This window comes from Lepus europaeus, chromosome 3 (genome assembly GCF_033115175.1).
Source record: "Lepus europaeus isolate LE1 chromosome 3, mLepTim1.pri, whole genome shotgun sequence".
In the NCBI taxonomy this organism is placed as follows: Eukaryota; Metazoa; Chordata; class Mammalia; order Lagomorpha; family Leporidae; genus Lepus; species Lepus europaeus.
Genome location: NC_084829.1, coordinates 24,727,038 through 24,740,960, shown reverse-complemented (window position 1 = coordinate 24,740,960; position 13,923 = coordinate 24,727,038). Strand labels below are relative to the sequence as shown.

General features: G+C 40.6%; 1 protein-coding gene across 5 annotated transcripts in view; it reads left to right on the top strand.

Annotated features, from left to right (window-relative positions):
- Positions 1-13,923, top strand: part of RNF144B (ring finger protein 144B) — a 149,850-nt gene that overhangs the window by 123,721 nt on the left and 12,206 nt on the right. For all 5 annotated transcript variants that reach the window (XM_062185380.1, XM_062185382.1, XM_062185378.1 and 2 more), the window contains exon 4: positions 16-76. In XM_062185380.1, coding sequence (XP_062041364.1) covers positions 16-76 — 61 coding nt within the window. The remainder of the gene's footprint in view (positions 1-15; positions 77-13,923) is intronic.

The window sequence follows — 13,923 nt, the reverse complement described above, 5'->3', positions numbered from 1 at the left end:
CGTCTCTGCTTTCAGATTGCCTGTTTGGTGCCCGTGGATCAGTTTCAGCTTTATCAGCGGTTAAAATTTGAACGAGGTATGCACTCTTTTCTTGTCCTATGGTGAATGTGATTCACATGTGTCATCTTTACACCAACCCACATGGAAGATGAACACAGCTGCAGGCTGACAGCAGAGCTGCAAGGGGACTAGGAAAGGGAAAAACTGTAATTGCAACATAAAATTTCAACTCTCGTCCACAGCCAGAAGAAAGTGCAGACTCTCAGGAAATAGGGTTTTCCATATGTGGATGGTTTTGTTTTGAATTTGGCTCATGTAAGAAAGGTTTTGCAAAAGTTGGATGATTTTGTAATAACACTAATAGTACAAAAAAAATTGATTCAAAATACGTTTTCTCACCCATTTTTTTTCCACTCTAGAAGATTACATCAAAGCATTAACTTGCCCAGGCATTTTTACTACTCCTTATGATATTCACTGTTTTTTAAAACCTATTTATTTATATTTATTTGAAATCATGGGGTGGCGGGGAGGTAGAGAGAAAGAGAGAGAGATAACTTCCATTCTCTGTTTCACTCCCCAAATGGCCAAAAGAGCCAGAGCTGGGCCAGGGCAAACCCAGTAGCCAGGAGCTCCATCTCTGTCTCCCATGCCCAGCTCCCAAGCTGGGCACTCAGTCCCAGTGTCTGTTGTGGTGACAGAAGCCCAAACTGTGTTATCTGCCATCTTCCCAGGTGCACACTAGCAGAAAGCTGAGTCAGGAGACAGAATAGAAGTCAAACCCAGGCACTCGGCACTCTGATATGGGCATCTTTTTTTTTTGACAGGCAGAGTTAGACAGTAAGAGAGAGAGACAGAGAGAAAGGTCTTTCTTTTTCCGTTGGTTCACCTCCCAAGTGGCCACTACGGCCGGCGCGTTGCACCAATCCGAAGCCAGGAGCCAGGTGCTTCTCCTGGTCTCCCATGCAGGTGCAGGGCCCAAGGACCTGGGCCATCCTCCACTGCCTTCCTGGGCCACAGCAGAGAACTGGATTGGAAGAGGAGCAACCAGGACAGAATCCGGTGCCCCAACCAGGACTAGAACCCCAGGGTGCTGGCGCTGCAAGCAGAGGATTAGCCTAGTGAGCCGTGGTGCCAGCCAGGATGGGGGCATCTTAACAACCAGCCAAATACTCATCCCCACACTCTTCATTTTGAGTCTTCACATTTGTGACATTGCTCCTTGAGTTTTGTCTTGCTCTTTTATTGCCCCTGGTTAAATGCTCCCACATTGTCTTTTGTATCTGATCATTAAGGTTTTATTTCATCAGAGCCCTGTGTCATCATTTTGTTTCTTGTAGTCTGTTAAAGTCAGTGATACTTAATGACTTCATCATCTGCTCAGCTTTATTTTTAATTCCTATCTCTTGTTAGTCATTTTCCTTCTCATGGTCTCTGATCACAAGCCCATTCCTATCATCTGTGTGTGTGTGTGTGTGTGTTTTCTTTTTGAGTCTACTTTTCTGGAGCTTTGTGGTAAATGTATGACTAAGTCCAGGGCTTCCTTCCTAAGCTATGCTTTTTAATGATAACACTTTCTCCTCAGCTTAAGCTTCCTCTGTTTGCCAGCCAATTCTCTCTTGTGGATCTCTTTTAAGTATAAAATAGTAGTTTCTAGATGTTTCAACTTCCCATCAAAAGACTAAAGTACCCGTGAAACAAAACTTGCACTGATCATCAGGTGGGGTAAGGTTTCTAAAGAGGACCTGAATGAGGGACACAGTTAAATGTTGGCTTCTCCCTGGGTGGGCTTCCATTTCCTCATCTATAAAATGGGCATGACAATTGAATTATCATCCTACAGTTGTTGTAAAGAATGAGTGAATGAATATTGTGTGTCTTTCACAGTGCATTTAATAAATTATTAGTGGCATTTAAAAAATTATTGTTGGGGCCTGTACTGTAGTACAGCAGGTTAAAGCCCTGGCCTGCAGCACCGGTGCCCCTTATGGGCACTGGTCCGAGTCCTGGCTGCTCTACTTCCAATCCAGCTCTTTGCTTTGGCCTGGGAAAGCAGAAGAAAATGGCCCAAGTCCTTGGGCCTCTGTACCCACGTGGGAGGTGTGGAGGAAGATCCTGGCTCCTGGCTTTGGATCAGCACAGCTCCAGCCATTGTGGCCATTTGGGGAGTGAACCAGGAGATGGAAGGACCCCCCCTCCCCACTTCTAGCTCTACCTCTCTCTGTAACTCTCTTTCAAATAAATAAAATAAATCTTAAAAAAATTATTGTTATACATAATCACCACCAAATCTTACCTTTTCCCCCAGTTTTCCAAACTGAACTGAGAATCTTGCAGAAGCTTCTCCAATCATCCCTTGGATTGAATGTATAAAATAATAACTTCATGTGTTCATCACCATCTAAATCTTCTTCAGCCCATTTCTACCCTATTGTCCTAGATTCTAGAGAATTGTGAAGAACCTTAATAATCAGGACTAACTCCTTAAATCACTTATCATATTATCAGTTTAACACAGGTTGCCCTTAGTCTAAGCAGGAATCTACCTTCTCTTACCACCTGGAATAGATCATGACTTGCTGAGATGGAACATCCAAGGTGGCTACTTCAAAGAGAAAACATTCTTATAGTGATAGTGGCAATTAAGATTTATTTAGTAATGTTGTGTTTCTTTATATGCAGTGGTATTCTAGGAAGAAAACAGACTCACCAAGCATAAGTTATGCAAACTTCTAACTTCTGTGGGCCAGGATATAATTGGGTCACATTAGATAACCTCAAAGATTTTTTCCAAGTTTGAAATTCTGTGGTTCTTTTCAATTGTCTTGAGAATAATCCCTCCAATGATGGCTACTTCTGTTTGGGTGTATGTACTGTAGCAGATGTTAATTCTAATCAGTGTGGTTTCATTGCATTTTCATTATCTGCAGAAGACCTTTGTTCTTTGAGATATCAGAAAGCAAATTAACTTTGGCATAATTAAAAATGCAATGGGTCATAAAAGCTAAAACAGTTTGATTTATTTCAGCAGATAATTAAATTAGCTTGGTTGCATTGTGTTTCCCATAATCATAAAAATTCATGGGATGTCTTTTTTGGCACAGCTTCCTTTTCTGGAGAAAGACAAAAAAAAAAAAAAAAAAGAAAGAAAGAAATAAAAGAAAAGAAAAAAAGACCCATTCCTGTTAGTTAAGAATGAAAACCCCACATATCTAATGCTGTGGCACTGGGGGAAAACCAAGGATCTTGCATTCTTTTTGACAAGAACAATAATTTGAGTCAGATATGGTCCTTAAGTCTCATGGCTATTTTAATTCCCCAGAATATTTCTATTTGCTGGTAATTGTCAGAATACAGAAGTAAAAGAGTTCTGTGTTATTTTACATCTTAGATTTTTTTTTATTTGAGTGGCAGAGATAGAGAGAGACAGAGGGAAAGAGAGCTTGCATGTGCTAGATTACTTCCCAAAGGCCCACAAGAGCTAAGGCTGGCCTAGGCCAAGGCCAGGAATAAGGAACTCCATCTGGGTTTCCCATGTAGGTGGCAGGAGCACCACTGGTCCCGCCCATGGTCTGCATTAGAAGGAAGCTGAAGTGAGGAGCTAGAGCCAAGGTATCCTTCCCAGGTCTTCTGATGTGGCACATGGGTGTCTTAACCACTAGGCTGAATGCCTGCTGCAAAAAATAGTTTTAGATAGCACTTCCTGCCTTGCTTAATTTACATGAACAAGCACAGCCTTAAGATCAAATAGCCATGAGGTTTTACTTCAGTAATCAATTCTACTTTCCTTGAGTAAATTGCAATTCAAACCTTTTAATTTTTCCATCTCCAATGTAAATTTGTCATAGCTAATCACTTCTAAGTCATGTTCATATTAAAGATTCAGGGTCCCTATTGTGTGGGAGCTGACTTCCAGGTTCCTGGTTTCTCCTTGTTGAGATTTTTGAAGCTCCCAATCTCAGAGCTACATGATACTTTCATCAGTGCTCATGTAGAGGAAATCAACTGAACCAGCCTCAACTCACTTTCTACACGCTTTGGAATAAAAATTTGAAGGGGGAGGCAGCTAAACCTTAAACTTTGTGGATAATTGTGCTATTTTATTTTTATAACAGCTATGTTTCCTAGGCCAAAAGCCAGGAAACAGAATTGAATTCACAACTAAAGAAGTAAAAAATATTTTTTAAAAGATTTATTTATTTTTATTTGAATGTCAGAGTTAGAGAGAAAGAGAGAGAGAGAGAATGTCTTCCATCCACTGGTTTACTCCCCAGATGGCCACAATGACCAGGGCTGGGCTAGGCTGAAGCCAGGAGCCAGGAGCTCCATCTAGGTCTTCCATGTGGGTGGCCAGAGCCCAAGAACTGGGGCCATCTTCTGCTGCTGTTCTCAGGCCCATTAGCAGAGAGCTGGATCAGAACTGGAGCAACCAGGACAAGCCTGCACTCATATGGGATGCTGGCTTTGCAGCCATCTTTATCTGCTACAACACAACAGTAGCCCCCAGAAAGGTATTTTTATAAATATCCTATCCACCCTATTTGGGGCTCCACTTCATCTCAAATTCCTCTCGGATCAGTGTTTGGAGGAGAGTGGGAGGGACAGTTCTTCACACGACAGTGGGTTGACTCCACCTGGTGTCCCTCAGTTTGTTGGGTTCCGCACAGTCCTCTCCAATGCCAGAGCTCCAAGTGTCTGATGCTCCTTACGCATGTCTTCCTTTTCTACTGATCTTGCCTCTAGGCCCCACTTACGTACACTCTGTTTCATGAGGTCTATAAAGAGAAATTGTGCAGTTAAGGGCTTGTTGGATAACAGTCATTTAAACAGAAAACAGTTCTGTTGCCTTCTGTTGATTTCTACTTGTAGCTGCAGTTGTAAGAGCTGCGCTGACTGAAGAGTTGGCATCCTGAAGAGTAGATGCTGGGCTCTGGCTATGAAGTCTGGCTAGATTTGTATGTCCTGGCCCCTGTTCCTTAGATAGGGGCAAACACTCCTGTATTAGTGCCTAAACACGTCTCTCCCTGTGTTGTTCCTGTTTTCTGAAAGTGTCTGAATGCAGGGCAGGTCAGTATAGAACCTTGTCATACATGCTGCCATTGTACTACTTACTGTGGGGAATTGCTCTACTGGTACTATTTCTTATGCTTGTGTTGCAGTGTTTTATCATTCATTAACAGAATGTGCAAGGCAGCTGGCTAGGTCAGTGGTTGTCAACCTGGACTGAATTTGACCCCTGAAGGACATTTGGTATCGTCTGAAGACATTTTTGATTGTTGTGACTCTGGAGTGGGATGCTCTTGGCATCTGGAGAGTAGAGGCCAGTGATACTGCTAAACATTTAATGCATAGGATAGCCACCCCCCCCCCACAAAGAATGATCTCATCCAGATTGTCAGTAGTGTTGGTGTTGCAAAACCCTGTCCTAGATGATGGAGATACAATGATCATCAAGACAAAATCCCTGCTCAAAAAGGATTCTGATGTATGTCAGGAGAGAGGGTTAGATCATAAATAAGTAATATTAGATAGTGGTATGTACCATTTATATAAATAAAGAAAGGTAAGAAGTGGGGAAGGGGTGAATGGGGAGACTTTTATGGAAGACCTCCCTGAGGAGGTTGTGTCTGAGTAGACCTTTGATTTGAAGTGAGTATGTCATGCGAATACACACAGAAAGAGCATACCAGGCAGAGAGAAGGGTAAGTGCAGAGGTACTGGGGCAGGAGTAAGCCAAGTTTCTGTTTGGGAGACAGTAAAGCAGAGCTAAGTAAGTAGAAGAGAGAGTTGTGGGGCATAATATAGTTGTCAAGGGCCTGATCATATGATTAAGATGATGAAGCCTCTGTGACGTGAAGTCATTGGAGGACTATGACCAGGGTAGTGTCCTGATGTGACTTCCATTTTTAGAAAATTGGTCTGGCTGCTGCAGGAAAAGTTGATCATAGTGGAATGAAGTGGTAGCAAAGAGATCTTATAGGAGGCTCTGTGGCAATCTAACCTAAGATGATACTGCATCATGTTATAGGTAGAACTACTGAAAAATCTCCAGATTTGAAGGGTATTTTGAAGGTAGAACTGTCAGGATTTTCTTGAAGAAGTATAGTTGGATAATATGAACCTGGAGGTAAGAGAAGAGGTCGGGACCAACATTATATATTTTGGAGTTGTTGGCATAGAGGTCAGGTTTATAGCTGTGGCATTGAATGAGCTCAGCGAGGAATGGAGTGTGGATAGACAGTCTTAGGACTGAGACCTGGGGCACTGTGACTTACAGATGGGGAAGAAGAGGTGGAGCCAGTGAAGAAGATTGGCAAAGGAAGCCCAGAAATACCTGCCCAGAAGTGTCTGTATTTATAGAGAGAGGGTCAGCTGGGTCGGATGTTGGAGAGATTAGGAAAGGGAAGGACCCAGAGTTGGTAACACAGAGGTCTTTGGTGACCTTGACAAGTGGGGTAATGGGGAAGAACCTGCTTGGAGAGGGTTCAAAATATTCTGAAAAGTGGGTGTGGTGAATATATTAAGCAAAACACTTTCTGGGAGGTTTTTTTCTTAAACAAAACTCCTGCTGCAGTAGGGAGGGATGATACAGGAGAGGGAGAGAATATTACAGAAACAGTCCTCAGGCTGTGAGGGTGTGGAGGGATTGACTGTCAGGAGAAGGTGGAGAGGACCTGGGTGTGGCTGCAGGTGGACTAGCAGGTTTGGCATGCCCTGGGATCTCTTCTAATTGCTTCTGTGTCCTGGTGAAAGAATAAGAAAGGCAAGCAGGTGAGAGTGACAAGGGAAATATCTTCTGGAGATCTGAAACAATAGGAGGAACTTTAGGTCACAAGAAAATAGAGTGAATCGGAAAACAACACAAATTTTACAAAATACCTCCCAAGTTGCAGACATTTGTAAATCATTCAGCAAATGTTTATAGAGCCCCAGCTTTGTGGAGGCCGCTATGTTTTTCAAGTTATTTGTATCCAGAATAAGAAATACATTTTCCCTTGAAAGCCAGCACATATACACGCATACCCCCCAAGACAGAACTAACAGCACTTTCATAAATCTATACGTACTAGTGAAATACACTCTATTTTCTTTCCTAATGTGTTCGGTTTTTAGAAATGACTGTTCACAACGAATTAAATGAATTTCTCAATCTCCATTGTTTGGAAAACACCACAGTGAAAGAATACAGATTTGTGTGTCCCTCTTCAAAGAGTTTAAAGTTACACCTTTAGGTTGAGAATTAGAAATAAAGGAAAGATTTTCACTAATTTTTCTTGGAGAATCTGCTCATTGGTGGACGCTGGGTTGTATAGGCAGTGTCTTTCTAATCTTGACTTTTCCATTTTACACTGAGGGAAGTATTGGATTAGGAGGAGCTACATATCCCCTATATTGTGACAGCCCTAGCTGAGTTTAGTGAAAATTAAGGGCTGTTTCCATTCCTTGTTTGTTTTCTGTTTTTGTAAAATCAGACTGCTATGTTATATGTGTAACTCTTTACTTTTGCATTATTTGAATAAAATTTGCAAATTCAGACTCTGTGTAGATTGACTGCTCACGGTTTTAATCTATAGGCATAAATGTGATTTTTAAAAAAGTACCACGGTAAATAAGTCTCAAAAGCAGGACTTGATGTTTGCACAGTATCCTCTGGTTCTCATAAATGTCACACTATCTAGTCATTCTAAGTAAATTAGTAGCTACCCAGTTAAAATTGAGAGCAGAAAATGCGCATTGGAGCTGAGGGGTCTTGACCATGAATCAAAATTAGATGAGGCGCCGGCGCGCCGTGGCTTAACAGGCTAATCCTCCGCCTTGCGGCGCCGGCACACCGGGTTCTAGTCCCGGTCGGGGCGCCGGATTCTATCCCGGTTGCCCCTCTTCCAGGCCAGCTCTCTGCTATGGCCCGGGAAGGCAGTGCAGGATGGCCCAGGTCCTTGGGCCCTGCACCCGCATGGGAGACCAGGAGAAGCACCTGGCTCCTGACTTCGGATCAGTGCGATGAGCCGGCCGCAGTGGCCATTGGAGGGTGAACCAATGGCAAAAAGGAAGACCTTTCTCTCTGTCTCTCTCTCTCACTGTCCACTCTGCCTGTCAAAAAAAAAAAAAAAAATTAGACGAGGAAGATAGAAAAATTATGTAAGTATTCTTTATGCCTTTAGGCCCAGAGACAGCACTGTACCTTTTCTTCTCATTCAAAAATGCCTTTCATGAATTTCTCTGAAAGGTTTGTGTGTGGCTGGTTGAGGGAAGGAATAAATCTCTTTAGTTCTGTCTCTCTTCCAATAAGAGAAATTGAGTCCTTACTCCTTTGGATATTGTTTCCATAATTCCTTGGTAACTTACATGGCTCCATTCTTTAACGCAGAAATATAAACTTTTGGGAGTTTGGTTAGATTTCTCTCTTTCCCTCAAAATAGTTATTTACTCTGCTTTTAATGACTTATCAAGAAGATAATGCCACAAGTCCTTTGGAGAGTATATTTTCTATAACCAGAGCCTTAGGATAAACCACAAGTAATTATGTGAGAAAAAAGATCTACGTCCTAAATCAAACCTTGACAAACAAAATCATAGCAGGTTACTATCGTAGGTACAATTCTGAACCAATGGACATTTCTTCAGGCTTCGGTCATGAAAGACTCTAAAAGGGGGCTTGATAATGGGAGGGGGACCCTGAGAGTAGCCTTTGGTTTGAATTGACAGCTGTCTTGCCTCTGTTTTCTCTTTTGTCCCCTTGTGTGTAGAAGAGAGATAATTTAGATCCACTGGGGTTGACAGGAAAGTACTGAGTATGTCCCCTCTGAATGGTGGTGTGAGGGGTGCTGAAAAACCTGGAAGGGAGTTCATCTTTTTTGGATATTCCCTGATTCTTAGTGGAAGAAACATTATTCTAGGGTATTCTCTGGAGTTGAAGACTGGGACAGATGTACAAGAAACCATTAGTGAGCAATACATTGGAGTTACTGTCAGAAAATGTGTACATCTGTGAGTTTTCTTCAGGTGTATGTATCTGTCTTTCTATAGGGTGTTCAAGGAGTAGAAAAGGTTGATCAGCAAATATGACTAAAAGAGCCCATCACTGTTGTGATTTTGGTTTCTCTTTTGGGCTGTATGTATTCTGCCACTCACTCTTCCACTCCCTGCGTTGATGTAGGTTTTATGCATAAATTATTCATACATTTTGTGTTTAATCTCAACTTGGTCTGTGGTCAATGATGTGTTAGATAACAGTCTTTGTGGGGGACAGAACATAACTCTTATCTATAGTATTTGCCAATTTCTAAGGTATAAGTACTTCCACCATGGTTAATTTCAAGCTACCCATGTGCTGTCACTGAACTTGGAGTTGGAGACAGACGTATTTGGTTCTTGTAAGCCAACAAGAGTCCACTTCAGGACATGACTGCCGGTATCCTTGCTTCATGTTTCTTTTATGTACAGAATATTATTTCTAATATCTGGAAGAGACTACTCTCTTCCTTCTACACCTTGCAAATGCTGGCTGCCTGCAGAGTGACTGCCCTACGGATTTGTTTTTTAATCTCTGTTTATGTGGTTCTGTGGCTCTTTCTAGCTTAATCTTTTTGTGTTCCATTTCAGTGTGTGTTATAGGTTTTGTTCTATGATTAGGGGGGCCTAGTTTTACCTTATGATTTTAGAGTTGATTTAAAGGGGGAAATTTCACTGTGGCTACTTGGATTAAAAATAAGCATAAAATATTTTTGCATGTAATTATTAAATATTCCTTATCTCCACCCCCCAGAGAGCTCCTTACATGTATTTGTTGGTAATTTTACTTTGTTATCTTGTGGGATGCACTATCATTTATTTGTATTGTGTGGTTTTATGTTTTTGTTTTGACACTGTCTTTGTTTTAAACACTACTTTTCCTTTTCACACTGCATTATTTCTGAGGAGGAATGTCTATTTTCCAACTTCATGTGTGCAGGGACTTTAAATAGTGCTTGAAATCATGCATGTGTTGAATGAACAATGAGTCATAGACATTTGCCTAATTTGCAGTCTTCTAATCACAAGAGGTCATGCCTGAAGAAGACATTTGGAAGAATCCAAATTAAAGTGAAAGTGGAGGCTTAGTTATGGCATGAGTCGTATAAATAAGATGTGGGAGAAATGTAGGATTAGGTCTTGGAAATCACCCATGGATGGGAGCCAAAGAAGCAGTGTTGATGGTACAGGAGAAAGAAGGATTGTGGGAAGGAGAGAAGTCAGGATTTTGCACAGGGAAAACAGAGTGAGAAGAAGAGTATCAGGCATACAATGATTTGAAAACATTTGCTGCAAGCACCTAGAGGGATGTCACTTACAACTTTTAGAGAGAAGTTCATTATTGAGAGTAAAAGCTGATTTCAGAGTGGATAGGATGAGAATGAATGAATGTGAGTTTTCATCCAAGATTAAGATGGTAGAGTTCTCAAAGGGATGATTATTATTCATCTTAATCTTGGAAAATACTTTCATTGTAGCTCTTATAAGTAATACTTTATAAAGGAGGTTGACAGTTGTGCTATATGTAAAATTCCATGTTTTGTGAAGTGGAAATCGATCCATATTTGAGACTCTTAATTGAGGTGAGTAGAGATCTATGGTCTAATGTAGAGCTTAACATGCTCCCAATGCTGCCACTGATATGGGGTGATTTCAGTGTGCCATGCACATTGTTGATGAGAGGATCTGTTGATGCAAAGCATTTCAGAATCATATTATTAGTGTGTGTACTGGGAGTCACTTGTTTGCACAAGAGTACATTTATACTTTTGAAAAAAACAGAAATTACTGCTTTAAATCAATAATAACATCCCATCACCGTGTCAGGTAAATTGAAATACACAAAGAAAATAAGAAACAGCCATTACCTACAATCTAAAGAGAAAGTCCATTTCCCTGAAATGAGTAAAGAACAGTAATTAACAAGAGGCTGATTATGTGATGCCCCCTCCTAATTAAGGCAAGGAAATAATAGAAATGGCTTCTTTAAGAAATGGTTAGTCTCAGACTTGGTAAAGGAGAGGGAATTTTTAAGGGAAAGGATAAGCATAGAATGAGAATTGTCTTTAAGGGGAAGAATGTGAAACAAAGGGAAAATCTGAATATGCCTCAATGTTATAAAAAGTAAGTGATTTTCCAGGACTCAGCTTAGTTTCAGAATTATTTTCTGTTTGTTGTTCATACATTGGGTTGAAATAAAATTATAAAAATAGTATTTGTGCCTATTAAAAAACTGAAATTTACAAGTAATCATAAAGTAAAGTAAATCTGCCTGCTTCCCCAATCCCTGTCCTTTACTTAATGATAACTGTCTTTGATATTCTTCTGGAAATGTTATGACATATTTCTGTATACATATATTTGTATATATATGTTATAAATATAGTCCATATATACTCTTTTTGCCATCTGCTTTTTTTTCATTTAATAATATATCTTTGAGGTCTTTCCATGTTACTATATTGATATATCTTATTTTTTTAAGCTACCCAGTGATGAACTATATGGGGCTTTACATTATTGTGTGCTCAACCTGCATAAAAATCTTATAGATCTGGCACAGTATATGAACTTTAAAAAAAATATATACAAGATGAACATTTGTTATGGCAATTGAGATGCCACTTGGGATACCTGCATTCCATACTGGGATGCCTGAGTTTGAGTCCTGGCTTTGCTTCTGATTCCAGCTTCCTACGAATGTGCACCCTGGGAGGTGACATGTGATGGCTCAAATATCTGTGTCCCTGCCAACCATGTGGGAGATTTCAATGGAGTTTCCTATTCTTGGCATCTTCTTGGGCCAGCCCTGGCTGTTGTGGGCATTTGGGGAGTGAACTGGTGGACAAAAAATATTGGTCTATATTTCTCTATCTCTCTGTTTCAAATAAATACATAAAAATTTAATATATATATTTAAGATTTATTTATTTGAAATTCAGAGTTGCAGAGAGAGGGAGAGGCAGAGAGAAAGAGAGGTCTTCCATCTGCTGGTTCCCTCCCCAGATATGCGCAATGGCTAGGACTGTACCAGGCCGAAGCCAGGAGCCAAGAGCTTCATCTAGGTCTCCCATGTGGGTGGCAGGGGCCCAAGCACTTTGGTCAGTTTCTACTGCTTTTCCCAGGCCATTAGCAGGGAGTTAGATTGGAAGTAGAGTTGCTGGGACATGAACCAGTGCCCATACAAGGGGCAGCTTTTCCTGCTATGTCACAACATGGCCCCAAAAGTATATACACTTGATTATGCTACAAGAGGCTTAGTACAAGATAGTAGATGTAATCTTACTTCTATTTACCTACATATGTTCGCATGTGCTTCACATATAGAATGATAAAATCATTGGTTTGGAAGGCTTTAAAGGCCGTCTTGGGCATGGCACTTTAATCCCTTTGATAAAATACCTACTGCCTCGGAGAAACAGCTTTTGTTTGAACGGGTTGCTTGCTTATGCATAAGCTGCAAGGAACAGAAGACCTGACCAACAAAAGGCTTAAACAGGAAGTGCATTTCTCTGAGACACTTAGCTTTTCCTCAGAGTTCCTAGATTGTTGTGGTAATTCAAGCATCATCACTTCACACAATCATGTTCCCAGGCAGACATAAACAATGGAGGATCCTGCCCCAGAAGCCCCTTGGTGAACCTCCCCTTGCTTCCCATTGGCCAGAATCATGTCACATACCCAAGACTTAGCTGCATGGGATCCTGGGAAAGCCAGTCTCTGGAATATTTAGACTGTAGTGATTGACAGGTATTCTCAGCAAGGAAAGTTGAAAGGGGTTGGGATGAAAGATCTGTGTCCTAGCAACTCCACTGTGGGCCATAATTAAGCTCTATAAGCCATCTCTAAAGAACAAGACTTCTGATGAAGAAAATGTGTAGAAAGCTATCATGTCTCCTTTCCTCCCATTCCTCTGCACTCCTTTGCATGGTCCTTTATGGACGATCATAATGGTGAAAAGTACAGATCCCTGTTTTCTGTAACCCGGACTCTGCTCTCCCCTTTGCAGTTAACTCGACTGTGTGTCACAGCTATATTGCACACTGAGATTCTTTATACCAATTTATCAAAATTCGTAGTCATTTCTTTATGGTTTCTTCAGTTGTGCCACTGCAGATACCTGACATAATAGGCTGAGAGTAACAAGTCAGAATCTCTACTCAATAATTTTAATTGACTAGAGTTATAAGGACAAGTACATTCTTGTATCTTTTCATTCCCTTTGATCACTAAGGATGTTATAAATTTTAGCTATGTCTTCACTTCTCTTCTCCTCTTTCTTCTTTTTTTTTTCCATCAAACTTCTAAAAGATGTCTGATGGGTGGTAAGTTATAGTGGATATGGGAGTCCTTAGCTCTAAGTTACGTACCAGCGTTTGCTTTTTTGGGCTTAGTATTGTGAAACAATGTAAGTGTTTAGAAGAAAGTATTAAATAGTGTAGAAACAAAAGGCCAGGACTTTAGAGCCTATGTGTGTCACTATCCTCTTGACTTAAGTTTTAGGGATCCTTGAGGGTTTATCTCTCTTGGAGTCTAAGGATTATGAATCCTAAGATTCCTCCTTCTTTTTGTTATATTTGTGTCAAGGGCCCATCCTATTCCAACTGCACTCTTCAGAATTATTAGATAACATACTTCAGTGTGCTATTTTTTGAATGGAAAATTATAATAAGGAAAGATCCAATTACTTCATATTCTGCATCAGACATGAATGGAGATAGTGTTTACTGGAATGTTCAGATTTTCCCCCCAACACTGAATTTGTGAAATTATTAACTTTAAAAACCTAGCTCTTACTTAATACCTTGATTTCTTTAATGCAATGACCTTTGGATTTGTTTGCCTCCTTTATATAAATTTCTAGGAATCATGACCATAGGAGGTTTAAAACTATAATCTTATCAGTTCAAA